The sequence below is a fragment of the Fringilla coelebs genome, assembly GCF_963513975.1.
Source record: "Fringilla coelebs genome assembly, chromosome: 14".
Taxonomy (NCBI): Eukaryota; Metazoa; Chordata; class Aves; order Passeriformes; family Fringillidae; genus Fringilla; species Fringilla coelebs.
Window position 1 is genome coordinate 18,497,579 of NC_140040.1, and position 27,662 is coordinate 18,525,240.

General features: G+C 40.6%; 1 protein-coding gene across 1 annotated transcript in view; it reads right to left on the reverse strand.

Moving 5' to 3' along the window:
- The window catches only part of PEPD (peptidase D), a 143,185-nt gene that overhangs the window by 42,593 nt on the left and 72,930 nt on the right, over positions 1-27,662 (reverse strand). Inside the window, exons 10-11 of the mRNA XM_084214878.1 lie at positions 21,052-21,120; positions 13,708-13,785 (exon numbers count right to left, since the gene is read on the reverse strand). Coding sequence (XP_084071004.1) covers positions 13,708-13,785; positions 21,052-21,120 — 147 coding nt within the window. The remainder of the gene's footprint in view (positions 1-13,707; positions 13,786-21,051; positions 21,121-27,662) is intronic.

The window sequence follows — 27,662 nt, forward strand, 5'->3', positions numbered from 1 at the left end:
AGAACACAATTGAGAACTGCTGATTTCAATGAGATGATATGGCTGAGGCTCTCAGGTTTCTGGGGAATTTGAAAGGGATGCTGAAGAGAGGAGTGTTGGTGACCAAAGAGAAACATTAGGTTTTATGTCAAACTGTTCATTGATTTAGCTTGGAGCTGAGGAGGCCAGCTCAATCTCTTTCAAAGCCTTCTGAGAGAAAGCTAATCTTGCTTTGCATCATTTTGTTGTGAGCAAAAGCAACAAACACCTTCATTTCAGGGTGAAAATGCATGATGTATAAAGCAGATTTAACAGTCAGAAGACCTGAGCACTCCATAAAAATTCCATGCTTCTGTTTCAATTTATTTTCTAGAATGACCAGGAAGCCATACCATAAAAAAGATGCATAGAAAAAATAGTCTAAACTTCTTGGAAGTATGGACATAGCTCTCCCAGTGGAGGCCTCAGTTCTGTGTGTATACACAATCTTTCCTACAAAACATATTGCAAAATACTGTAAACATTACAAACTAAAACTGAACAATGCAAAATATAAGAAAAATCAGATAACATGCCAGTGTTCTACTGACAGAATGCCTTGCTTATGAACCAGTAATCCAACATTAGCCAACAGCACTGGAATACAAGGTGCCTTCTGCCTGCTTTATGAACCACCTTCAAAAATAACTAAGAGCATTTAATTACTTTCACCAGGAAAAACATAAACCCACAAGTTTAAATCATTTTGCACACAAACCAGTATCATAGTCAAAAAGGAGAAACGTGTGTGACATGCCACAGCATTGCAGAAAGGCTTGGCTGGACATGCCCCTCCTCACAGCAGCTCCCCAGCCCTTCCCAGCAAGTCCCTGCAGCATTCTGCCATGTACAACACAACTGGGGCTCTGCTCCCCGTGCAGGAACCCAGGAGGGAAGTTTGGAGGAAATATTTCAAGTCCTGTCAATTTTAAAATGAATACAGGTTTGTAAGTCAATGCTGGAACTGAAACACAACGTGATGCACAAAAGCTCCTTTCCCCTCCTTTCCCTCTGCAACAAAATGGATGAGTAAGACATGGCTGTGTTACTTTCACAGAATATTGGCACCACAAAATGCAGATTTATAGTTACATTTTTTGCTTTCTGGCCAAGAAAAATAATATGCATTTTGATATTGATTTTAGCTTTCTTAACCTTTGACTGTGAAGCACCATGAACACTTTGCGTAACACTTTAAATTTGAACACTGTGGACTATAAAAAGCCAGAGTTCTTTTCTTCATAAAGTCACTGTATACCATTTTTCAAAAATAAAGCATCATCTTCCTTTAAGCGTGTGTTTTACTTTTATAGGCTTGCTGACACTTTTATTGTCAAATAATTTGAAACTGCCAGGCAATGAAGCAAATTATGGCCAATATCACAATGGGAAGCAATACTTTATTTGGGATATCTGAGCCATGTGTATGAATTGTTATGATCCAAGCACCAACCCAACCCAAAGACAAGCTCTCGCAGGCATTTTTCGGGAAGCCTGCTGCATCTACTCCCACGAGCTAACACATAAAGCTGTCACCTTCCTGCTCCACAGAGCTGCTTCATCTGTACACTCAGAACTGGATCTCCTCATGATGGTCATAAAAGAATTACTCTTGTGCAGTTAATGTGGCAGAGCAATGACTGGGGTGAAATCCAGGTGGATGTCCTTGGGCAATGCACCCCGACCCAGTGTCCTACTGAGCATCACCCACCTGCAGCCCACCTCCTCCCTAGTCTGTTCTCAGGACAAAAGCTTTCCTTCCCCTGGGTGGGTTTGCAAGACTAGCAATTAGAAAACTGATATTGCCCTACTTACTGTGCCCTCCTCACTGCTCAGGTTAAACAGGTGTGAAAACTGAAAGCACTTTACTCAGCAACATTTACTGAGGTCTTAGGGGTTTGAGCCATTACTTACCAACACACCTATGAGCAGCCACACAGATGAACTGGTGCCAGCCAGTTTTAGGACAGCAGGAATAAAGGTACACACAGTTTTGTCTTCCTCTTACTGCCATAAAAGCAAGTCATCCCCAGCTGGAGATTTATGCTGTGTGATCTCAGCATACTCTGCTCTGAGTTCACAGAGAGCACTCTGTGCTTTACACCTCATGCAGCAATTAAATCGCTCAGTATTCACACACAAACAAAATCCAACTGTTTGTTTGGTTAAACACTTCTGAGGCAATTTCAAGCTTAAGGGAACTAGGTATCAGCATTTCTATGAGATATGTTTTGGAAACAGGCCAGCTGATGTGGAAATAGGGTGGTTTAATAGGAGACCACAAGTATGAATTAATGTAAATGATATGACAAGGAAGAAAACAGAGAGATAAGTGACACATACTCTCTCATACACTTGCATCTTGACTAGCCAAGAGTTATCAATTAAAAAAGCAGCATCAGGTAAGATAAGATCACAAACCCCAAGAGAGAACTGGGACAGCATAGGGTATAGTCCTACCATGCTCAGGAAGAGGTTTTTTAAGAGAAGCCTTGCTGTTACCAGCTTCCATCTGACATGGCAGACAAGGAACTTGTACTGGCTCTGTCTTGAAGCCAGGCTTGGCTCACTGATTTAAAGCCAGCTTTTTGTCATCAGCACCCATGGAGTCAAGAATAACCTTTAAAAAGTGTTGGAGGATACTTTTTGTGTAGGAAATTTGATTCTGAGTATTCACAAGAAATCAAGTTTTTCTTTAAGCCACCTTTTCAAAAAGAGAGGCTGTAGATACACAGGTAAATGTACTTACAGCTGCATGACTTCTCTCCACCCAGCTGCAGGTTAGGTAACCACGGGGTCCCACACTTGCTGATTCTCCTCAACTGTCTTTTCATCTTGTCTACCTTATCCATGACTTTTTTATCACTGCTCATCTTGTACCACTGTCTCACTTCACAGGCTTTCCCAAACTATCTCAAAGATAATGGGAGTCTTGTCTCAAACTCTTCTCACAGAAGATGACAAAATCCACCACTAACTAAGCTTTGCTCAGATAGAAAGAGTGTAATAAAAATAAATCTCTCTGTCTACACTGAATTTCGAAGGAGAGAGGATTGTCTGCCTGTACCTCTACAATTCCAACTACAGAGACTTCAGTGGCTGTAGCAAGAATAGACAAAAGTTTGAGCTGGCTGGATTAAAAAACAGAAAAGAAAGCAACCAAACACAAAAGCTTCAGTGGGTGTTGGTGCCTGCACTGCTCAGGGTTTCCCCTCACTGTCACAGACACAGGACTCAGGCTCACAGAATCAGAGCAGCAGTGTGCTGGTGGGTGCTGTACCCCTGGCAGGGAGCTGTGCCCCTGCTCTGCTGCTTCAGCCCTGATGCTGAGAGAAAAGCAACAACAGTGTGGGAGTGTCCTCTCTTACAATGGTTTGGGCAGAGCAGACCTTCAGATCCATTCCTCCCATAGGATATGAAATCTAAATCTCCCTGAATTTACCACATGAGCTGTATGCAAGAGCTGCTTCAGTAAACACCTTGCTATTTTCACACACAGGCTAAGGAGTCCCTTGCTTACAGCATTTATGGCTTGAAGAAATCTATTATGAGATCCTTAAGTTTCTGCACTAAACCAATCAATTTCCATGACCAAATAGAAGCCCTCTTCTATCCCCCTGCAGTTTGCATTAATGCCTTCTAAAAAATGTTGTTTGCCCAAAGAGCCAAAAAATATTTTGACTGGCTTGTTCACAGATAAATTCACCCCAAGTGCCATTCTCAGACTTTCAGCTAAAGCAGAGGGATGTTCCTGATACAGAGGGGCTGCACAAAAATCACAAGTACTGGGAACACCATGCCAGTACTGCTGGGCTGGAGGAAGGAGCAATGAGGCTCCCACAGGATGCAGAAGGCAGCTGAAAACCTCAGCCAGATCCCTGCTGACAGTGTGCCAGAGACCAGGAGCAGGCTCAGGAGAAGTTCTGATGAAAGGGTTACCTATCTGACTGGTCTTTTTGCTGAATGGATGATTTCTTTTTTCTGTCTTTACTACCCTAACTATTCTCCATTTTTAACAGACATATTTACTAAGCTTCTCAACTCGCTCTCTTCAGCAGTACTCTCTTTAGCAGAGCATTCCTTCTCTTTAGCACAGACAATTTGCTGAAAAATCAGCAGAGGTGGCAGAACCCCAAGTTCTGGCTAGTTTCCATGCATTAGGAGCCTCCCCACTGGAAAAGCTGTATCTGGGGCATTCATGGCTGCAGCTGACTTGCTCAAACAAGGAGCAAGGAAGCTAGAGCTGCAGGGAAGAGAGGGGGGCATCCAGGGAGAAACCTGTATTGGCAGCTGACTGCTTCCCAATCAACACAACAACAGCAAAGCTCACTGGCTCCTCACCAGAACGTGTCTCACCTGACAGGGTAAGAACACTACAGCTCCATTTGCAGGTTACTAAATGGCTGCAGTTGATTAAACCAGTCAGTTTCTAGATGTCTGCTGAGAGTGAATTGTAAAAGTTTGATGCTTCCAAAACAGGCCACAATTCTTGGGTGCTGGCATTCAGAACTACAAGCCTTAGCTTCCAGCAGCTGTGTCTGGACACTCTGACCTGTGCTGCCCAGCCCTGACAAACAACCACAGGAGATCAGCTGAACAGGTGAAGGGGCAGATGTTACTTCATAATTTTACTGTAAATATTGTCACGTTTTCTTACGTGTGTGGGCATGCTCACACACATGTGCCCATGAAAGTAAAACACTTCCAATGTCTTTCCATGATGAAAACTGGGCCAGTGTCCAATGGCACAGGTTCACTTAGTTTTTTTGAAAGCCTATGGAGTTTTTTTGTTGATTGTTCAAGCCACCTCCAAATTATCAGTTCCCAAACAGAACACAACAGAGAGGAGTTTTAAATATTCTACAGAATGAAAAACCCCTGAGAAGACAGTTGCTTGCCTTTCCATGGACATGTCCAAAAATTCAAACCAAGTGCACAGCAGTGAAGGTAGCAACTAGTATTTCCAAAAAGGAGGCTGCCCATTTTCCAGCTGAGTGTGTTATTTTGCCTGTAAGAGCATTTCTTTCCTATCTGAAGGAAACACCCACTCTTGGCAGCACCTGAAGTGGATTGTAGGCAACTGCAATTAGGAATAGTCCTGCCCTGACCAGGGCTCAGCCCTGGAGTGGAGCAGCAGCAGAGCAGCAGGATTCCCCCCTGAGTCTCTGCCAGACTGTGCCCCTGCTGTGGGGAACAAGAGATTCTCTGGCCAGACACCAGGGAAGAACTAACACTGACCTGATCCAAGGACTGGGAATTACACCTGCTTCAGGGGGAGCACACAGAAGTTGTGCTGAGGACTTTCCTCTGAGTGGTTTAAAAGCCAGGCAGACTCCCACTAAAATTGCATTTTGACCTACCCAATTGAGTTCCCCACACCAATGAGAAAGATTTTGCTACTGAATTCTATCCAACACAAGCAACATCCATCAAGAGTACTTCTATCACACTGCATGTATATTTGTGTTAAAGACCACCACAAAAAGTAGATTACAAGTCCAACAGCAGCCAGTGTGTTTCAGAATATGCTGGGAATGCTATGCTAAAACTATGACAGATAAAACTCACAGTTGACAATTAAAAAGACATTTCACATACATTATAGACAGCAAAAATTACAAGGCAGACCATAATAGAGCACTTAAAGGAAAGCTAAAATTTCTTACAGCAAACACACTACTAATACTTAGTGATCTGAGCTTTGGTGAATAGACTTATTCTTATTTCTGACAGTAAGCAACCTCACAGCCTGAATTAACCAGTACTAACAGAACACATTCAATTACAGCAAAATTATTGTTAATTCTAGCAAATACATTTCTCTATTTTTAATCAAATTCAATTTTTCTAAATTAGCATAAAATTAATATAGTCCATAGGTACAACAAAATGAAAAATACCTACACTTGATGAAAACAGTAAATATTAATCAAACGAGAGGAATCAGGCCAAAGGAATTATTTCAGAAATGGATAGCCAGTTAATTTTGCAATCAACCAGTAAGTAGCAGCAATGTACTTTGTATTATTATTAGAAACAAAACCATTACTACCAACAAGCTGTTTCAAAACTGCAGACTGAAAAGTTAAAGCTAACCATAATTTTTGCATATTATTACAGCACTGAACTTCAAAATGCATAAAAGTGCACGAGGCCAAATGAAAATACTAGTCCCACCCACATAAAATAGTTGAGCATTTACATCTGACACATGAACATCCTGAAATCTTACAAGCAGTGCTTTCAAGAAGTAATAAATACAATATTTTGTACCATAGGATAGATGGTTTTAATAGCAGACACTGAAGGACTTGGGTTGGAAAAGGAAAGACTTCTATTATCTGATGGAAAAAGAGGGTCAGTTCCTGCTTTTTAAATACAACATTGCCCCCACCTGGACAAATGAGTTTTGGTTCTAGGTTGATATTAGTATTGTGCAACTTGATAAAATTCCAAAATATTCCAAAAAAAAGTTTGGAAAACAAATAGTTTGGAAAGCAAACTTTGATACCATCCTTTCTACTATACCTTTTTCAAGCCCACCTAAATCTTTTTTTTGACTTATTGAAAATTTTCCAATATTTTCCTGAAATAAATGACAGCCTGAAAACATTTTCCTGAAGTAGTGACTCAGTACTCACAGAAAGTCTTACACTTACTCATTCTTCCAAAGAAGAGAATAGTGCATTTCCAACAAATAAAACTGTATAATATTACAATAAATATGGGAGTGTAGTTTCAATGCAATATGCATACTGCACATGCATAGTGTCTGCATGTATAAAAGATAAATACATATGGATTATGGATTGTACATGAATTGAAAATTCTTTTCATTATAGAAAACTGTGTATTCTGCTTTGAGGTCAAAGAATTAAAGTCAGCAAAGTAAATTTTATTTTAGCTGATAGAAGGCTGAACAACTGAATGAACAACTGAATCTCTTGCAAGAAGCAACTTCCTTCTGTGATATTCTTCACAGAATCACAGAATAGGCTGAGTAGGAAGGGACCCAAAAGGAACACCCAGTCCAGCTCCTGTCCCTGCCCACCCCCCCAGCAATCCCCCCTGTGCATCCCTGGTGTCCAAGCACTCCTGGAGCTCTGGCAGCCTGCAGTGCCCATTCCCTGGGAGTCGGGGCAGTGCCAGCACCTCTGAGGAAAGCAGAACCTTTTCCTGATCTCCAACCTAACCCTGCCCTTCTTCACACAGCCTGGAGTGGCCAGCCACTCCAGGGAACCTGAAAGCTGTCCTTTGTCACTCTTCAGCCATTAAAAATAAACAGCCCCAAACATTCATCATCTTTTCTGTGTCCTGCTTCATCCAGAACAACCTTTCCCAACTACCTGTACTTGCAGCCAGGAAAAACTCCCTGTGATGAACAAAGCCTCTGAAATGACAATAGGAGAGGTGCTAGAAGGATCTTTTGAGAGCACCACAGGTAATAATAAAAAGCAAACACCAAAAGCTACATACAAGTGCCAAATGGAAGGAAACAAACCCAAGTTTGACAGCTTGAGCAGAATGCATGCATGTAAAGGCAGTGCTCCCAGAGGGCTGCTAGTGTTTGCTCTGGCAAGTGCAGGATGTTACCAACAGGAAAACTTGGGCAAAGCTCCCTTCTTTCCACAGCTCTTATTTTAGTGCCCCCTGCTGTCAGTATTATTCTGATGATTTAAATTTGCACTGGGATATTAAGGAAAGAAGTAGAAACAAAAATATGCCTCAGAGTTAAACTATTCAGCTAAAAGCTTTTTGCAATACTAGACAGTTTTCCATATCCCCAGCTCTATCATTTGACTCAGCAAATAACCATGCTTGTTGAAATAGGCAAGACACACTTAAATCATTTATCATTATGCAAAGGTTGTACTTTTATGACAGATGTGTTTGGTTTTGTGACACTAACAAAGTTTTCTGGTACCTGAATGCAATAAAACTATTTCCAGACTGTTTTACTGTCACCCACAGCAGTGATGGCACATCATGGGAACAGCAGTGAGAGACACTCTGTTTCACCAAGGACACTGTACTCTGCCCAGTGCTGTCATTGAAATCTATCAATTATTTCAATGAAATAAGTAATCAATAAGCAATTATGTGAGTGTTAAAATAAACAGTCCAATAAAATGAAAGCCATCCTCTGATGATCCAACCTGCTTCCCTTTAAACTTCTAAAAGCTAGTTTTATTTTATAAATAATAGATAGTCCCACTGTGAATACAAGGTTAATGGAGTCTCTCTTAGGTCTGCTACGCTTCCCAAGCAGTTGATGCTGGTTGTGCTCTCCTTATTTATGCTTTCACCCCAGCCCTCTTCATAAATTACACTCTGGCCCTGGCTCCAGTGAGGAGCAGGGTCCCCCTGCAGCTGCCCCAGCCCAGGTGAGTGCCTGTGTTCCTTGGGGTGGGGAGCAGCAGGGTCTGCTCTTCATTAACATTGCCACTGAGGAGGATATTTCAAAATGTTAATTTTTTTTCAGCAGAATAGATAATTATTTTCATCATTTTGCAAAGCCAAAATGGACCTACTAACCCTCCAGAATTTTATTAAGTACTTGAAGGTCAGTGAACCTGCCAATGAGAGTTGTTTACAAAGTGTGGAATTTTCACTGAGGTTCATTTGTCAGATGCCATAAAAATACCAAGACCTGCAACTTGTGACACCTGCAGGAAAGCACCTCAGGGAACAGCTGGATCTATTTCACTTACATCTCGGGTCAGGCTGATTTTCTTACATTTCTATTATTTAAGTGTAAGGCTCATCATGAAGAATCAATGTTTATTTTAAAATCACAGAAGCATTTTTATTTGCCAAACACTGCAGGAGCCCTGCTGATCAACTGCAACAAAACAATCAACTCCTGCCATGTGTTTGGCACATGGCAATGCCAGGAACCCACAAAGTCAGGCTGCCAGAGCCACCAGGCTGCAAATCAAATGCAATAAACTCCAATTTCACTCAGACACTTCTCAAATCAAAACACAAACTATACACCTCAGGTTGTCTGATGGTTTCTAGAACAAACCAGCAGACCACAGAGGTGAGCAGAGACATTTGCCCTGCCCCTTCTGCTGCAGGTGGCTTTGATGCTCAGTGTCCCCCTCTCTCCCCAGCCATGGTGTGACTCCACACTGCAGCACTGGCAGGGCAAGGCCAGCAGGCAGAAAGGAGGACTCAAGGCAATTTGCTTCCATTATTTTTAAGGAAGCTTTCATTTCCCAGATGGCAGATGCTGATTTGTTGAGACAATACTTTTCACAGAAGCACACTGGCTCTTACTGAACTTGTTCTGGGGGCTGTTTCCCAGGCTCAGGTCATCACTTCCAGCCAAAGTCAGAGATCAGTTTAGGAGAGCTGAAAGCAGAGTTCCCACCTCCCACAAGGGCCCTGTAACCATGGAACCAACATCTTCCTGCAGTGTGAACAAAAGCCAGCTGCTCATGAGACACTTGCCCAGGAGAATGAGCCACCAGGGGGCTGCCACTCTCTGAGCAGGACTCCCAGGTGCACATTTGCTCTGGATTTGTGCCTAAAGAACCCAGATCTCCACTCCTTCAATTTATTTGGGTTATTGTCTTCTTGAGTAGCAGCTTTTAATTTCATTCTACTCCTCATCAAACTTCGAAAGACCTCTGGTTTTCCAAAATGCTGGAAGCCTCTTGTGTGCAAGGGAGGAGATTGCAAACTACAAGTATTTAGCTTATGACTCCACTTTCCCTACTACCAAATGCAGTTACAGCCTCAGTACAGAAACAAAAGGGTCTTGGCATCCCATTAGTAGTGCAACACCTGGAGAGGATGCAGTGAACTTCAGCCCAGGGCTCAGCTCCAGTCCAAGCTGTCAGAGCTTTAGGATGACAGAAGAAAATCAGTATTTGTGAACAGCCTGGCCATACACCATCACTGCAAGCTGTGATTTGCTACATTCCAAGCAGAAGATTTTATTTAAAGTTAATAGTGAGTAAAAGGGCCAAGTGCCTACAATGGTGACTCAGCCTACCCCATTTATCTGGATGACCTTTCTGAGCACAGAGACAACAGACACCTGCTTAGGGAAAGTGTTTGGTTCAGACCAAATTGATAATTTCAGTGTTCACCACAGAATGCTATAGTACAGGAATCATTTATACAAAACACTGACTTGCTGCTATTGCAATATTTGCTTTTAATATCCATACTAGTTAAATATCTGTACCCTGAACATATAAACCTCCCTAAAAATACTGATTTCTTTCTCTGTCAATCACAGTGCTTTGTGTTATATAGCTATTTCAATATTTAACAGATTGAAAAGGATAGACCTGCTTGCAAGACAATGTGTATTAACAAGAAATGTCAGAAATTCCCTTGATAGCCCTTTGTTTTGCACTGGGATCTTTTAGTACAGAAAAGAAAAAAAGTGTGGATTACGATGCACTATCAGAGATACAATTCCATACCAGCTTCTTACAGAAGCAATAAACCCACTTGATACAGGTTAATTTAAGAAAAAAACATCATAAAGCCAGGCTTTTCTAAAGCTTCCACAGCTTTTGACAAAGAAGTCAGAATAACAGCCTTAAAAAAGATATAAAAATGCAATAGCACAAGTATTTTGGCCTATGATCTTCTTTTAACAACTAAATCCTTGTTACTTACACTTTTTAAAAAGCCAGTAATGGGTGCACTCAAGCATTTCTCAAGAGCAAAGCTTTAGTTTTCCAAATGTGTTTGTCTAATATTCAGGTGCTTAGTTGACATATTTATGATACTTACTGCACTGCACTGCTTTGTACATAAAAAACCCGAGCTGCACATTTCTGCAAAACCCATGAATGTTATTCATATCCACCAAGTAATGTTAAGAAAAAGACATGAAATTCTACAGAATAATTTATTAAAAATCATACCAAATACCCAATCTCCCAATTCTATTACATACAACTCTCTGAATAGTCAGATTAATGTTATGCCAAAACGCTGGCAGAAACAGAAATAACCCTTAAAATACTCTTACCTCTTTTTCACCAAAACCAGTCTATTTTTTTCCCCATGTTCAGGGCTTCCTAACACTATCCAACAGAGGGCTCCCCATAGCTATTAAAAGGTTTAATTGAAGGCCAATATACAAATGCTAATATACACAGACAAATCAGCACACTGTCATTTTAATGCCTCCTCTGTATGCACACACACACCCTCCTACACCCAAATGAGACATTTGTAAAGTCCCACAGTGAAACCACTCAGAATTTGTATGCTGCTCATGCATGCTACACCTCAAGACTTTTTCTGAATCATTATTTTTAACTCTGGAAAATGAGTGTGCTTTTAAATTGTCTTTACAGAAATTAAATCACTTTTTCTTATTACTGTTTTATTCTCCCTTGAGATAAACACTGAGAAGCCAGTGTGGAGCAGAGTCTGCTCTGTGGGTACCAGCCAGGAAGGGCAGGGCAGTGGCTGGAGCCTGGCAGGTGCTCATGTGTCACATTCACACTTTCTGAAAAATCCCCTCACCCAGGATTTTTCTCCTGGGAAGCTGAGAAGCCTCAGAGAAAAAGGAGAACAATAATTATCTGATTTGCTTCTCCTGTGTTTTGCTGCTTTGGAATGTTTTTGGAGATTGTTCACCCACAGGTGATTGTTCCATTGGTTTCATGTGAGTTGTTTTCACTCTTTGGCCAATCAGGGCCAAGCTGTGGCAGAACTCTGAAAGAAGTCACGAGTCTTCATTATTATCTTTTTAGCCCTCTGTAAGTATCCCTTCTGTATTTTTAGTATAGTTTAGTTTAGTATTCTTTAATATATTATAGTCTCATTAAATAATAAATCAGCCTTCTGAGAACATGGAGTCAGATTCATCATTCCTTCCTGCCACAGAGCCCCCCACAAATACAACACTCCTGCATCTGGAGCAGCCTTTGCTGACACCACCAGCACCTGAAAACATCTTCACCAAGAGGAGGAGGTTATTCCAGAGCCTGTTAAACCTTGCTCTCTTTGTTGAGGCACAGGTGCTGCTCAGCAGTTTTGAAACCCTGAAGTGATTGATGTATTTGGTAGGTTATGGTTTCCTGACACTGAGATACCTGAAGCTGATAAAACACAAACATATTTTAAAAACTTTTCCAGTACTGCAGAAAAGAAGGGTTTGCAAAGAGTCTTGTGTGAACTCTTGTGGTTTAAGAAGGACTACAGCCATCCATTAAATTGTCCTTGGAGACTCTAAGTGAAAGATTCCTGCACACACCCTTCACCCTGAGGTCTCCCTCACTGTTTAAAGACCTTAGTATGAAATATGGGATATGAAAATGCACTGTGGCATATCTTCTCTCAGCAACACATGCTGAGATTTCCTGCATGCTACACACCTTCCTTTTGAAATTTAATTGAATGACACAGCTGATACACTTTAATGTTGGTATGTCCTTCCTGATCAAAAAAATGCTCATAGCATATTATCTACTCCAACACAACATAATCATAAATCAAAACTCGTGCCCTGCAATAAATTAACTTTAGTATTTGATGGGTTTAGTAAGATATACTATATAGTATATAGTATATATATAGTAAGATATTACTTCATTAACCACAAATGAAGATAATACATAAACTACTGCACAAGAAGCTTTAAAAAAAGTGTTTACAGTATTAAAAAGAAATTATCTCTCTATAATTCCATAAGTTCACTGTGCAGCACCTGGAACTTTAGCCAACAAGGCATATTTTCTAACTTCTGAGATTCAATTTGTTTTCCATAATAGGTTTTCAGCTTATCGATGATAATACTAATTTGCTTTTCTTCATACATTTACATTCCACTGTGAAAATACATACCTGCACTCCTCCTGCACAGGCTACAAGGGTAATTCTATACAATTCCTCCACTGAATGCCAGTGATTAACTTCTCCAAAACTAGTTTTGCATTTTTATAAACAAAGGCTTTTTGACCCACGTCTTTGGAGGTGAAGTGTGAAAGTTATGATCTGATATATTACACATCAGACAAATAGGTCTGTCTTTCAATTTATGAGAATGTATTTGGTGCTTCCATTCATTCTGCTCTCAGCTGCAGTGATACTGCAAAGCACGTGGACAGGTAGTACACACAGAGAAAGCTTTATGGTATTTGCAGCTGTATTATACACATCACTAAACTCTGAGTAAATCTTGATAGGAACTTTCTGGCACCCCTCCCTGACCTGAACTGGGTTTGATCTCTTCACACATTCTAATCTCTGCTTTCTTGTCAGGGTGTCTGTGTGCACACAGGCATTTGTAATATCTAATCCATTCTGCAATTTGATGCAATTCTCTAAAAGTAGCCAACACTCTTGTGATCCTCCACCCCACCAGCAGAGCTGAGGTTTGGATCTGAGGTCCAAGAGCAAACTCAAATGATGAATTTTGTAACTGCCCTTGTACTTAGAATACAGCAATTTCTTAAAGTCAATTCTAAGTGCCTCTGGTTCAGAAGTGTTTGAAACCATATCTCCTTCTCCCTTTCAACTCGAGATGCAGATGTACAGGACCTTTGGAAGAAACCAGAATAATCTGGCATGCAAAGCTCCCTTCTATTTTAAAGATTTAGACTTTTTATCAGCATGCAGTTATCCTTTTCCTAAGAGTACATAAAATTCCTGTAGGGAAACAGCAGTAGCAAAACAAAAATACCAAACAAACTCTAACCCTTTACTTACCATAAATCTCCATCTTCAATAGTTTTATCATTTGGGGCTCCAGCATGGCCATAGTGCAAAACAGATGAGTTCTCCCCACTGATGGGCAAAAAGAAAATGAGCACAATTAGTGGAAGAAGAAACATTAACACACACATTCATGTAAGATAAGAAGGAATTCTGAAAGCATCAGTGTGTTCACATAGAAAGCAGCCTGTGAGAGCTGTGACAATCCCTGCCTGCTGTGGGCTGCAGTAGCCACCCCACTACCTGTGCAGCAGAGACGGGCATGGCTCAGGAATTCTGCTACTCTGGCTGTGAGACAGGACCTGGCAGCAGAAGGAACAAGGCACAGCTCATATGAACATTTCCTATGTCCATGACAGTGTAAAGGAAAGAATTATGTGCAAGTAAATTTTCAACTTTCATGCATTTATTATTTTATGGTGAGGTTTTTTTTCCTTTTTTGTTTTTTGTTTTATTTACTTAGTGCTATTTTTCCCTATTCAAGGTTAAGTAGTCTAAGGCATAAAACAAACTTCTGTTGGGGTAAAATCAGACATTTGAAACACTTTTGGAATCCCTGGGACAGGAGGACTTGAGCTGTCTGAGGGAACAGCTCCAGTTGCCCTCTGGCATGGCCACAGGTGGTCTCTGCTGGAGGGATGCACTGCTTGGGGAACATTCCCAGCTCACAATGCTAGCAGCAGGAGCAGGGATGAAAACTCACTCTTATTCTTACCTGCTGTTGAAAAATCACATTGCAAAGAAAAGATTTTTATTCCTGGCAACCTTTCAGAGTAAACTGCTGATTCACAAGAATAAAACAGCTCCAGAGAAGGATGGACGCTTGTTCTGTTGTTCTGAAGTTCCATGATCCACTAGGTGACCTACATTTGGCCTTGGCATCCTCTCTTGCCTACTGATACTCCTCTGGGTCTATAAAATGTCAGTTAAAAGGCTGATAAAGATCTCAAGCTCTACCTGTTTTTCTTTTACTGTTCTCTTCAGATAGATGCTCTTGCTTTTTCTCTTCAAAAAGCTGGAAGAATTACATCACATCCAAAAATACACACGTTGGGACAGGGTTACTGCAGCTTCTCTTCAACCCCTCCAGCTCACTTGCCAGTCTGTACCTCAGCTGTAATCAAAACCTTTCACTGGTCACCCTGCTCAAATTTGATTCTTTCAAGCTGTGATGCTGGAACAGCTTTGTATCTTGGATGTCAGGAATCTGAGGCTCAATTTCAATCAATCTTTTGTTGTGTCTGGAGTAAATGTGACATCTGACATACTTCTCATCTTAGACTTCTGATGTGTGCAATTACAAAAACAGTAAGCATGCACTGTATCCAAAAAGATATTACCTTCAAGATACATTAAGCACTTGTGATATTAGATATTTAACAGATCATCAGTCATACAGATAATTTCATAAACAATGATTATGGAGTAGAAAGTAGCAAGTTTCTGCAGGCTCTCAGTCTAAATGGCTGGACTGTGTCCCTGGAAGTGTTTAAAAAGACATGTAGCTGTGACACAGTTTAGCAGTGCTGGGTTGAAGGATGGACTGGATGATCTCAGAGGACTCTTACAACCTGAATAATTCTACACTGATATTTTGAAGACATTAAGTATTTATTGTTAAGTATTTTTTAGCATATAAGAATCACTATGTAATAAGACATTGAAAGGTGATATTTCAGAATCAGGGGGATGATTTTCTGATACAAAGTGTACTTCATAAAATTATACGCACTCCAAACAGAAAAATTAGAACAGTTAAAAGTTGTTAAGTCAAGAGTTAAATAGCCCCACAGAACTAAGGCTGCAACACATTCATTTTGTGATGCTGGTGCAATGGCTTAGGCAGAGTTTCACAACTGGCTGGATGCTTTTTCCTTGCTGGATGCTGGACTTGAGAACCTCTGCAGCTGTGCAGATAGCTAAAAATGGACCCAGAAAGCCTGTATACAAGATGAAGACAGACATGAACTTCTTTCTGAGATGTTCTGTCTCCTGGGCACTGTTGGAATATTTTCCACACCAGGACACTTTCAAAATTAGTTTGCTCTATCTGAAGAAAAAATCTGTATTAGAGCAAGGGAGTGCAATGAAAAGAAAAGGTGTCCAGTGCCAGGCAGGGTGTGCAGTGGGAGCTGTGCTCCGGCTGAGCTCTCCCAGCAGGGGACAGGGGTGCAGAGCTCCTGCCCCTGCCCTGCTCTGTCAGCACAGGCAGCATCACCCCCTGCCTCAGGAACTGCTTCCCAGGTGCAGGGCTAAAACTTTGGGAGGATGGCATGTGGAAGTAACTGGAATGTCCTGGCATGACATTGTTTGGTATTTAAGGAAAAACACAGGAAATAATAAAAAGCACTGACTGTGGAAGAGGTTTTACAGTGACTTCTTTGAGCCAGAGAGAAGTCTGATAAGAGGTTCCATGTTTACCCCTGAAAGAATTTCCTACCAAGGTTGTTGGCATAGACACCAAGAAAGAAAGAAGAATAAGAGACACCTGCAACTGCCTATTCCAATGACCACCTTGTTTGTCTCTTCTGACCAACGAGTAAAGTGTAAACTTATGAGCTTTGTAAGAATGTATGAAAAGCATCCATGCTATAATAAAAACAGGTTTGAGGCCTTCTGAAAATGGAATGTTGCTTTGTATTGTCTCCATCTCAACTATGACAACCAACAGCTGGCGTGCACATCCACACTCCACAGCAGTTTGCCAGGATTTTAGCTGCAGATACTATTCCTTATCTCCCTCCAATACTGGGGCTAAAGTAGGAGAAGCAAACAGAAAATGCATATATTTATGATCAACTGTTAAAAAATTATCATGAACCTTAAGGGCATGACTCCATGCTTGTGTATTTGCAGACAGCTCGTTTGCTTATCAAGATGTGCTGGCACCCTCAGTGACAAATACCATACCAGTGCATAAATAAGTCATATACTCAAATTTGACAACTGCACAAATGCTTTCAACAAAACACATTGCAAATACAAAGATGAGGGGTTTCTTTTGCACATTTTAATGTAAAGGTTTTAGTTTACAAAATATTTCTGTTAGGCTCAGCACCAACTGTGAGGGGAGCTGCATGAAGGATCTGTTTTTCAGCACCGTTGGTGAAGCGTTAAGCAGGCACAATCTTTCTTGGCATTGGAGACTCCTGATCTGTCAGGCACATCTTGGCTCTGTCACACACAGGGGATCACAGCACAGGGAGCACAGTTGGTGCTGAAGACCAGATCTGCACACCATATGCATTTCAGGGATTTACTGGCATGAGAGGGTCTGCTCCCCTGGCTGGCTCTGGGCAGGTACCCTGGGCTCAACACCCATTAGCAACCAGGCAGAGCCAACCTGCTCTTGAAAGCTCCCCAACTGCTTTTCCCCCAAAACAAAAGCAGCATGTGCCCTGAAGGACTGATCCCTGGCTCTGAGCAGGCCCTGCAGCTGAGGATGAGTGGGAGAGCTTGACTCAGACATGCACTACTGACCCAAATAAGGACAGAGATATGGAAACCTTCAGTGGGATCCTGCTAAGAGGTGCACATCCAATCTCCCCTGCAGGGTGCATCTTTAACACTGTCCTGAGATGAAGGCAGGAAGATGCTTCTGGAGCAAGGCTGCAGAAATTATGTGTACCCACAAGGTAAATGCTACAGTTAGCCAGAAATTGTTCACACTGACTCAGTAAGCCTTTCAAGGTGGCTTTAAAACAATTTAAACAAAACCCCCAGCCACTGGCAAAGCACAGAATTCACAGAATCACAGAATCAGCTAGGTTGGAAGAGACCTTCAAGATCACAGAGTCCAACCCAACCCTAACACTTCAACTAAACCCTGGCACCCAGTGCCACATCCAGGCTTTGTTCAAACACATCCAGCGATGCTGACTCCCCCACGTCGCTGGGCAGAGCATTCCAGAAGTTTATCACTCAAGCAAATGAAAGCAAATGAGCCTTCATATAGAAGCTACTTCTTTCTTTTCCAAGAGGCAACAGTTGCAAGGTCTAGCACTGGAGTGCCAAGTCACAGTTTATGAAGAAGCACTGTGGGAGGTGAAGATCACTGGCTTCGCTGCCTTCCTTTTGGTCAGCACCTCTGAACATCACCACACATGAGGATGCCAATGCTCACCTTCAGGCAGCCAACCTGAAAAATCCTCCAAGAGGTTCTTGTGTATCCATTTTTATTCCTTTAATAACTTGCTTCTAACTGGTGTCAAAGACATGTTTGTTACAGAAAGAATTGCAGGAAGCAGCAGAAGAGGTTCAAATTAACACCACTGAGAATGCAAAATGCAGTAAGACACTCTGATTACTAGCAAAGGAAAACAATCCCCCAAGATGCATTGGAGATCAGAAAGCACCCTGAAAACAAATCATTAGAAGAAGGAGGAGAAATTTCAGCAATATTTTAAGAACAGGACTATGCTGAGCATCAGCACTACAAAAAAGTGTAGTTAGTGGCTCTATATTAAGGACATCTAAAGAAAAAACAAAACACCATTGACTTAAACTAGAACCTATTTCCATCATGATTTGAATCATCATAGAATCAACCCAGAAGAAAGCATTAACCCTTCTTAAGCATTAACACTTTTTGTCTAAGGCATGAAATCTAAAAAAGTTGTACTGAAGTTAAAGAAAGAAAAGCCGATTCAATAATATCCTAATCTGGTCCAAAAAGCTTCATTTATGGCAACCCTCAGATAGAAGAAGACATTCCACTGCACAGTGTTATTCTTGATGACTGATGGCACCTGATGAGAGCTGGCATCTGCCCAGAGACATCAGCCAAGATCTGAACCTGAGCCTCAGACAAGAGAGTAACGAGCAGCAGCTGCCGGTGGCTCCTGTGGTGGCTCCAGAGAAACCCACGCCTCCACCACCACCTAATGCAGCTGGAGCCTCTGCTTCCCAATGGTGCCACCACCCCAGCACCAGCAGGACACTGGGAATGGATTAGCTTTGCCTTCCCATTTGGTATCCTAAGACAGTGCAGTGAATAACTCATTAGCATTTGGACTCTGCTTGGGAGTAGCACTTAGTAGATGAGTGCCAAAAATATCCAAGTATGCCTAACAAATGTTCCTCTTCTCCTTCCATGACACTCAGTGATGTCAGCACTTCAAACCACTCCCCAGCTGGCAGCTTTTGAAAGTATCACTGACTGCAGGACTAATCTCACAAGGTAACAACACCCTGTCACACTCATCAGTGTGTGTTACTGTTCTCATAGTAACACTCAACACATTGAGCACTTTTGGTCACACCAAATATTCATTCAGTATCTCCTCAAGAATCTATCACTGCACAGGGACAGCAAGAACTAAATGCACCCATCACATGACAAGTGATTTATTTCTGTACTGAAATATTGTATTGATTACTCCTGATTTCCAGCTTAATCAGCATATTAAAATAAAAAATAAAAGCAACTTGTTTTTTAGTTAAAAGGATTATTCTTTTCTGTGGAAAATATTATCAGGCCTAAAATCTAAAAAGGAAAGATCCTGTCAAAATATGCCCATTTTAAGTGTTCAGGAAAATATAGAATTCAGAATGAATAGAATAAAACATTCAAAAATCCTAATTGCAAAAGCTATTTTTAGCTGTAAATGTAGTTAAGTGAAATATTTACAATGCATGACAATTTCACAGTATTAAAAAAAGTCCATTATTTTTGCCATTATTATGTTAATTGAATTCATTCATTTATTAGGAGCTAGCTTAAAACTGTTAATATTATTCATTCTCACTTCATCACTCATAGTCAGAACGTAGAATACAAAGACCTTTGTCTGTAAATTGCTATCTCATGTAACTATTTTTTTAAAAATCAGGTTTGCCTGTACTTCTAGTGGTAGGATACAATGGCAGCTGCTAACCACAACTATCTCATGTAACTATTTTTTTTTAAATCAGGTTTGCCTGTACTTCTAGTGGTAGCATCCAATGGCAGCTGCTAACCACAACAGTGAGTCACAATGTTGTGTGGATATGGCATTCCAAGGACAGCCTTTCTCTGGGATTTAAATCCTCCAACAGTTCAGAGGCAGCTCTAACTGCACCCCCATGCCCTGCAGAGCAGGACAGCACACCCAGGGAGCTCCTGGCAGCACCCAATTCCCAGCTACTGTTGGAGCTTTCCTCCTCCTGGGTGTAACGCAGGTTTTCAGCCCTGGGGAGGGTTCAGCCTGCTCCCACAGCTCACCAGGACCCACTACACAAACACTGACTAGACATTTCTGTAGGTTTAACAGAGTGATTTGACCACCAGCACCCAAACCAGACCCTGCAGTACAGGTTCTGATCTACTCTAAGCGAATGTGAAGTCTGCATGGCTGTGAAAAATCACATCATCACCGTCTGTGACAAAAGCTTAGAGAAGGAGTCTCGTTTCACTGGGATGTTAATTCTCAAGTTATACAATGGTACTTACACCAGGAAACTTTTCAGACAATTTAGATACACAATTTGCCATAAAACGTGCTCCTGCTGCAATTTTGCATATAAATTGGAAAATTGCATTTACAAATAAGCAATTGAGTAAACTGCAGAAAGAAGTGAAGGTGCTAATTGTTCTTATTACCTTCAAAGCAATATAGAATTATTGTCATTAACATAAAAATTATCTTTTGTAAGTGTATGTGACTTCAGTGTAGGGCAAATGTTTCTGAGTAGCAGCAGAACAAGTGGAACATATATATACCAACATATATGGCTCATTTCACTGTCATACATCTCTGATTAGATTAATTCCACTAAGTAAGATTAATCTCTGCATGAAGCACACAGCTGTTCTTCAGCATGTGTCCCACACTGTTCTCTTGTGCATTTCTACAACTGCAGGGAGAACTTTTATACTACTTTCCTAAATACAGCAACCTTCAACACTAGCTGTTCAGCAAGAAGCAGAGAGAGCAAAATACTCCAAATTCCAAAAAGATTAGTTCAATTGCATCCTAATCTTTGAGACAAAGAATTTTGAGGTTGATAAGAAATACTTAAGGTGTATTTCAAAGAAAGTATTTCTGAGCAACAGAGAATAGCTGTGAAGCCCTTCTCCATGGGGCTATTTAATAAAAAAAGCAAAGTGCAGCACAGGGGTGAGCATAAACATTATCTTGGCAGCAGCAGGAGCAGCCATTGGGGAACCTCTGGAGTGCTCTATTACCAAGTTATGTCTTCAGGAGACACAGGTAGCCACCTACCTCTCTTTGTCTTTTCCAGTGAAAACAGGTCAAAACTCACTCTGGTGCCATTTGCAAACACATGACATGCCTAAAAGGACCAATTTTACAAATATCCATGACAATAAAGCTTACCCAGTGTAAATCATCCTCTTACCTGCCACAGATGCAAGTGTAGGAGGTGTGGCGCATGCCACCTCGAGTGTAGCAGTAGTGCTGGAACAGGCTGCAAAGAAACAAAGGTGGTAATTACTGATTTCTGCAAAATCACCCCAAGACAGGTAGAAAAACAAGATCTGCTTGAGTAAAGCTGTGTTGGTGTAAATCCCCAGCTGCCCAACGAGGCTCTCTTCCTATTTCTGCTCAGCTGAACACTCCAACTGCCCCACATGCACAGCTCAGCAGCCCTGCAGGTGATTTCCACAGAGCCATAAAGCAACTCTGCAGCAGAGAAGAGGGGCTCAAGTGCAGCTCAGTGACCTCAAATAGCAATTGCTTTCCTTACAGCTCCACACCAAAAGGGAAATTACTGTTGGCAAGAGACTTCATCTGACCACAGAACAAACAGGATGGTAGCAGTTAAAATGCTGAAGCTGGTAAAGCTGGTCAACCTCTCCAAAGTGGATTTGAGAAAATCACTGCATTGCTGCATTTCAGGCACACTATCACATCCATGCTCACCTTTTCAATCCTGCTGCCCTCAATCTAGGAAAAGTGAAGTCCAACCAGCCCTTCACAGAGGAAGGAGCTTGCCAGACTGGTCAAAGCTTTTGAAAATAATTTCAGCATAAGTCCTCTCCTTTTACCACCTCACAGACACCTTGTGGTGGAAGCTGAACTAAATATCTCCTAGCCCTGATTTGTATCTGCCTGTGCTGTTCACCCTCCTCTCCAGACAAGGCAGGAGAGCTCTCCCTTCACATAATCAGGTCCTTTCTGCATCTCAGGCTGGGCTGGAATGGACACTCTCATGTATTCTTGTCTGTAGCACAACACACACAGAGAAAACATTACTTACTCAATTTCAGATTGTGGTACCTAAATACCTCTATGATCTTTCCCTCTTCAAACATGGGGAAAAAATTAACACAAACTCGATCCCAAGAGCAAGAAGATCATGTGGTAACATGAGGCCAAGTCTCCTGCAGCCTATGCAGGACAGTACAACACAGCATTTTTTGCTTTTGTGTGTGCTTGGGACAGGGAAGGGAAGGGAGAGCAGCCTGTGGAACTCCTCTTTCACTGCCATCCTGCTGGAGGAGCTGTTTGGCCTTAAAAAGCATTACAACATTTTCATCTTCACTGTCAAAGTCCCCTTCAGATGAGGGCAGATTTGCCCAAAGCACAATTAATATAGGATTAGGTGCTTTACGAGCTAAGCACATATCATGGATCCTTTTATTCTTTTTGAAATATGCTCTAGTTACAATCCAATTCCCTGTAATACTGAATGAATTCCAAAACCTCATTTCTTGTAATACTGAAATAATTTCATTAACATAGAATGATAATGGTGCTATTCAAAGAATAGAGATGTTGTGATTTTGTCCTTCCTCAGCAGTGAGCCACAGAACACAATTCACATTCAAAAGATATTAAAGACATTACATGCTTGTAAATCTAAACTGGATTTTAAAACTACACAAAATGACAGTATTTAAAGAGAAACAAAAGAAAACATACAAATTAATCACATATGAAAAAAGAAAAGCCTCCATTTAGAGACTCAGTAGAGGGACACCCTGTTTACAAGATCTCTTTTCTGTTCAAAATACTATGGTGGTTTTCAAGGCAGAAAACACTAAGTTTGTTTTGGCCCATAAATGAATGATGGCAATGAGTAGGTCAAATGCCAGAGAAGCTAAGGAGAAACTTTGACATGGTGAGAACCCAGCAGAGATATCACCAAACTGAGCTGATAAAATGTATCACCTAAACTGTCATTTTTTCTGATACAGACATCCTTTCACAGAAATGGACATTTCATATGGAAACATTTGCTTGCAGGCAAGCTTTACTCTCTAAGACAAGACACTGTACAGAAACATTTTGCACAATAATTCTACTGTTATATATGTATAGTTACATCTTGGGAAGCAACTTTTAGTGCATTTTATTGACCCTTCACCTTAAATGACTGAATAAACTATGTCCTCTAGACAGCCACTTCCAGTAACCTTATAAAGAGCTTAAAAGTGAAATGTAAAAATGAAATATGAAGGCCCTAAACATCTTTCCATCATCAGTGATGCAGGATAGCAAGGTTTATTTTTCCATATGATAACTGATCACATATTCATAGTTGCAATTAATATGAAACTGTGCAGCCACCTCTTGCAGTCCTCCCTGACTAGCAGCAAAAGGCAATAAATAAATTAAGACATGCATTGTGTAATCCAGCTGTTGCTTGAATTTTCTTTCTGTTTTCACCAAACATCATGGACTTCCTTTTAAGACTAAGAAAGAAGGGGCTAGCTGTGTGATTGAGCTGATGATGGTACAGCTTTGCCAGGTGATGAGTTTCCTGCTAGTAAAACTACTCACATCACTATTTTTGAATTTACTTTTCCAGGGTATGACTTCATGCGAGTGGAAAAAAAAAATTCCAAAATTTCCATCAGAGACAGCCTTGTATCCTTGTATGATATGGCCCAGATAAGTGAGGGACTGGGTGTCCCTTTGATGACAAAGGCTGGCTTTTCCAAGCTAGAAAGGATGTATGTAGAATTAGAGAAGTACCAGACTTTGAAGATAAAGTCCCAGATCCACTGAAGTGAATGCACATTCTGCACTTGACTCCATCACACCAAGATTTCACTGTCTACACTCTGCAAGAATCCTTATCCATAGGAGCAACATGAAAGTACAGAGTCTGAAATAGTTGGGTGGAATCTAATTTAACCTGGCACTCTGCCTACATTGCAAATATTGCATCCTGAACTTCTCCTGGTGGTTTTGATTGGAGGATATGTGTGTTCAGGCAGTTTTATGTTCATGCTGATGCAACCAGCACAGGTACAGAAATGAAGCAGCTCTTCCTCTTCTCCTTGCATGGTTTCAAAGCTTCATGCCATGGTTTTTTGTGCAGTATTTCTCCAGAGGGTGTGTGTATCACCTACCATGGAACAATGGCCTCAGTGGTGTACACAGACCAACCACTGGAGCATTGTCACATGGCACCTGTCAAATGCAGACAACTTTGCTAGAGCTGCATGGGCTGTGCATTGCTTTGGACACAATTGGTTTGTTGCTGTTGCTGTGCAGGGGAACATCCTGGGTTTGGTGCTCTTTTTTTTGGCCAAAACTATCACTTTCTTTGACTGACAATATGCAGACAGTTAAGTTTTAAAAACTCACTGTTTGTTCCATCAATTTAAAAAAACCCCAAGTATTAGTCACCATCAACTCACGTAAATATGATATGAGTGAACTTCTTTTCCTTGCAAATTTTCTGAGGCACAAGATAATGTAAACCCCACTGCTCTACTGAGACTCAACTGTCTCACTGACTGTGCTGACTTGAGAGAAGAAAACTCCCCTTTCAGAAATAATGGGTTATTCACCAGTAGAAATAACAGAACAAGTATATACTTGCTGTGTTTCTGATCCTATGGAGTACTGCACACATCCAAACAAATCTCCAGAATGCTTAAAGAGCCTCAACTTCAAAACAGCCTAAAAAGCCATTAAAGTGAAACCTTCTATGAACAGTCTTTCTGACAAATTATCAAAATCACTCTGAAAATGATGTTTGTGTGTGACTGTGTTCGCAGGGGGTCCAGGATGAGGGAAGAGATGAGAAAGTTGACTCCATGTTCAGAAGGCTTGATTTATTATTTTATGATATATATTATGTTAAAAACTATACTAAAAGAATAGAAGGAAGGATTTCATCAGAAGGCTTAGCTAAGAATAGAAAAGGAATGAATAACAAAGGTTCAGAGTGACTGAAACAGTCTGGACAGCTGGACTGTGATTGGCCATTAATTAGAAACAACCAGATGAGATCAATCCCAGATCCACCTGTTGCATCCCACAGCAACAGACAATCATTGTTTACATTTTGTTCCTGAGGCCTCAGCTTCTCAGGAGGAAAAATCTTAAGGAAAGGATTTTTCATAAAATATCATGGCTACATTTGTGTTTTATGGTCATCTTTGGTCCAGCTTCTACTGCTATCTAATGCACAGTGACAATTACAATCATGAGCGTGCTTTGAATGGAAATTGCATTAACTAAGGTAGTTTAATGTTAACAGTTTTCCTAATTTAAGTGAATTTACAGAATAAGGACATGTAAAGCAGGAGGAATAGAACTATCTGTATTGATTGCTCTCACATTTTGCTTATTTTCAGTTCTTCCTCACACTAGAATACAACACATCCATGCACACTCAGCAGCATTATTTTTATTTCCAAAAGAAGTACATAAATAATCTCTAATTTTAATTCTTACCACCAGCTCTTCTTCAGTTACAAGAAATACTTATAAAAAACAACATTAGTATTACTCAGCTATTCACTCCTGAAACCAAAACACTTCTAGATCAAAAAGGTTCAAATTTTAAATAAAAATCCAATTGAGCATTTTGACCTGTATCTTGCAAAACCAGTAAGAAATGCAATTACAGAAAGCATAATAAACATGGAGAAAAGAGAGATACAGAAGGAACTAAAAGCAGCAAGAATATCTGAGAAAAAAAAATTTAAAACCTTGCCAAGTTTCTGTAACACTGCCCAAGAGATTCCTCAGTGACCTTCTGAGTGTCCCACACCCTCAGTAACTGCAGCCAAGTGCTGCAGAGTGAGACATGCACATCACTTGAGGCTGGAGGGACAATCACTCATCCCAAGGTTTCTGATGAGAGAGAGAAAACCACTGAATAATCCTGTTCATGATTGCCAGGTACTGCATCTGGAACACTTGTGGATAATGGCAGTTCAAGAGCCCAGATGTGGGCTCTGTATCAGAGGGATCTGCTGTCAGGTTGCCCTGTGAAGAGCACAAGTACAGAGGAGTCAAGGACACCTGGAGGTCAGTATCTTCTTATGGTGTTTCTATTGAAAACAGATATTTGAGAAAGTTGCCTCCTAATAAAAAGTAACCTTTGTATACTTCAAAAATAGTATTCTGTGAACATAGCCCTTGAGGGTTGCCTTGAAATGCAAGCAGGAGGGTTTGAACTATGAACTGGAAACCACAGTAAGTTAAGGGAGTTCTGGACAGAAGTTAGAGGATTTTCTGTAGTTCCTTCTTTTATTTTTATGACTACAATTGGAAGATGCAGGTGAGTATCTATTAGTTACCTGTGCACTGAATTGCTTTTGAATTTCAACTAGAATGTGCCATTGTTTTTGTATGGTGTAAATATGAAGCATAGCCATGATACAACCTGAAATCGAAAGCCTTTCTAAAACATTCACCAAAGGCCAAATATTCCAAAGCTGATCTCTCCAGTTATACCAGGACTGAGAGCCATTATTTTTTCTATTTAGACACATTAAAATCTCCACATAAGAAAGCAATAAAGCCCAAACCCCACAAAATTGTTGAGCCACAGTAAATATAATTTGCAAATGATTACTAAAGCATTTATACTTAACATCAAGCTAGACTGAAAGCACATGCTCAGAGGAAAGAAGATGAGGTGTCAGTAACAGCTGATCAGTGAATACAGGAGCAAGGTGAGCAGTGCTTCCTTTAATCCCACACTACATAGTGAGGCTCTTAAAAACAGAGCATTTTTCTTTGTTAACCTACTTACTCTGCTAATGTAATTTATTTTCCATGGGCAACTAGATGCTTAAAGGCTTAGCCTATCTAATCCTATTTTCATTTAGTTCACAACAGCACACAGCAATACTGCAAAACATCTCTGAGGCTGTTTTAATACAAAAACAACAACAAAAAAAAAAGTCAGTACTTCTATGCAAAAGGGTAAAATGGAGCAGAGAAGTCTAGGAGGAATAATCCAACTTGCTATTAATGAACAAACAATGGATTACTAACTCGCAGCCAAACAAGAAAAATAGCACAATGAGCAGATGAGCAAAGTTATTCTTCACCTTGGAGACAATATACTTAATGATTTCTGTCTGGAAATTGTTTAGAACAGAACTTGCAGATCCATGAACAACAGGAAATAGAACCACTTCTGTGCATTGACTTCTTAAACTAACTGGTTACACTACTCCTAATGAAAATTTTAGATTAAAATCCCAGGCTGGGTTGTTTTGCATGCTCACAGAGGAGAGCTGCTGAAGCTTACTATCAACAGAGATACTGACAGGAGCTATACTTTGAGGCATCCCTATTTACAATTGTCCTAATTTGTATCATGCACAAGCAAAAATAATGTATGATTTTTTAAAAAATGTTGATCCTTCTGAATTCTAACAGCTACATTCTGTTCTTATTTTTGCTGTGTTTTCTTTAAATAAGTAGTTTTTCTTTATGTGTAGCAAATGCTCCATAATAATAGAACCCTAAAAGTGACCAATGTTGCCTGAGTTCAACAGGGACAGAAGAAGTGTACCTTTGGCAAGCAGGTATGACACAGGAAACTGGCAGAACATTAATGTAAATACAGTAAGAACATTTATGAAGTAAGGGAAAGCTGTGTAGAAGCAGCACAGAAGTAAGTGGGCTGTAATAAACATTTCATATTGGGATTTCTAAGTGTGTTACTTCTCTGTACTAAAATGGATCACAAGCCAGAGCTCAGGGCAGGAACAGAGGGTAAGATTACCCTAAAATGCAGATATATTG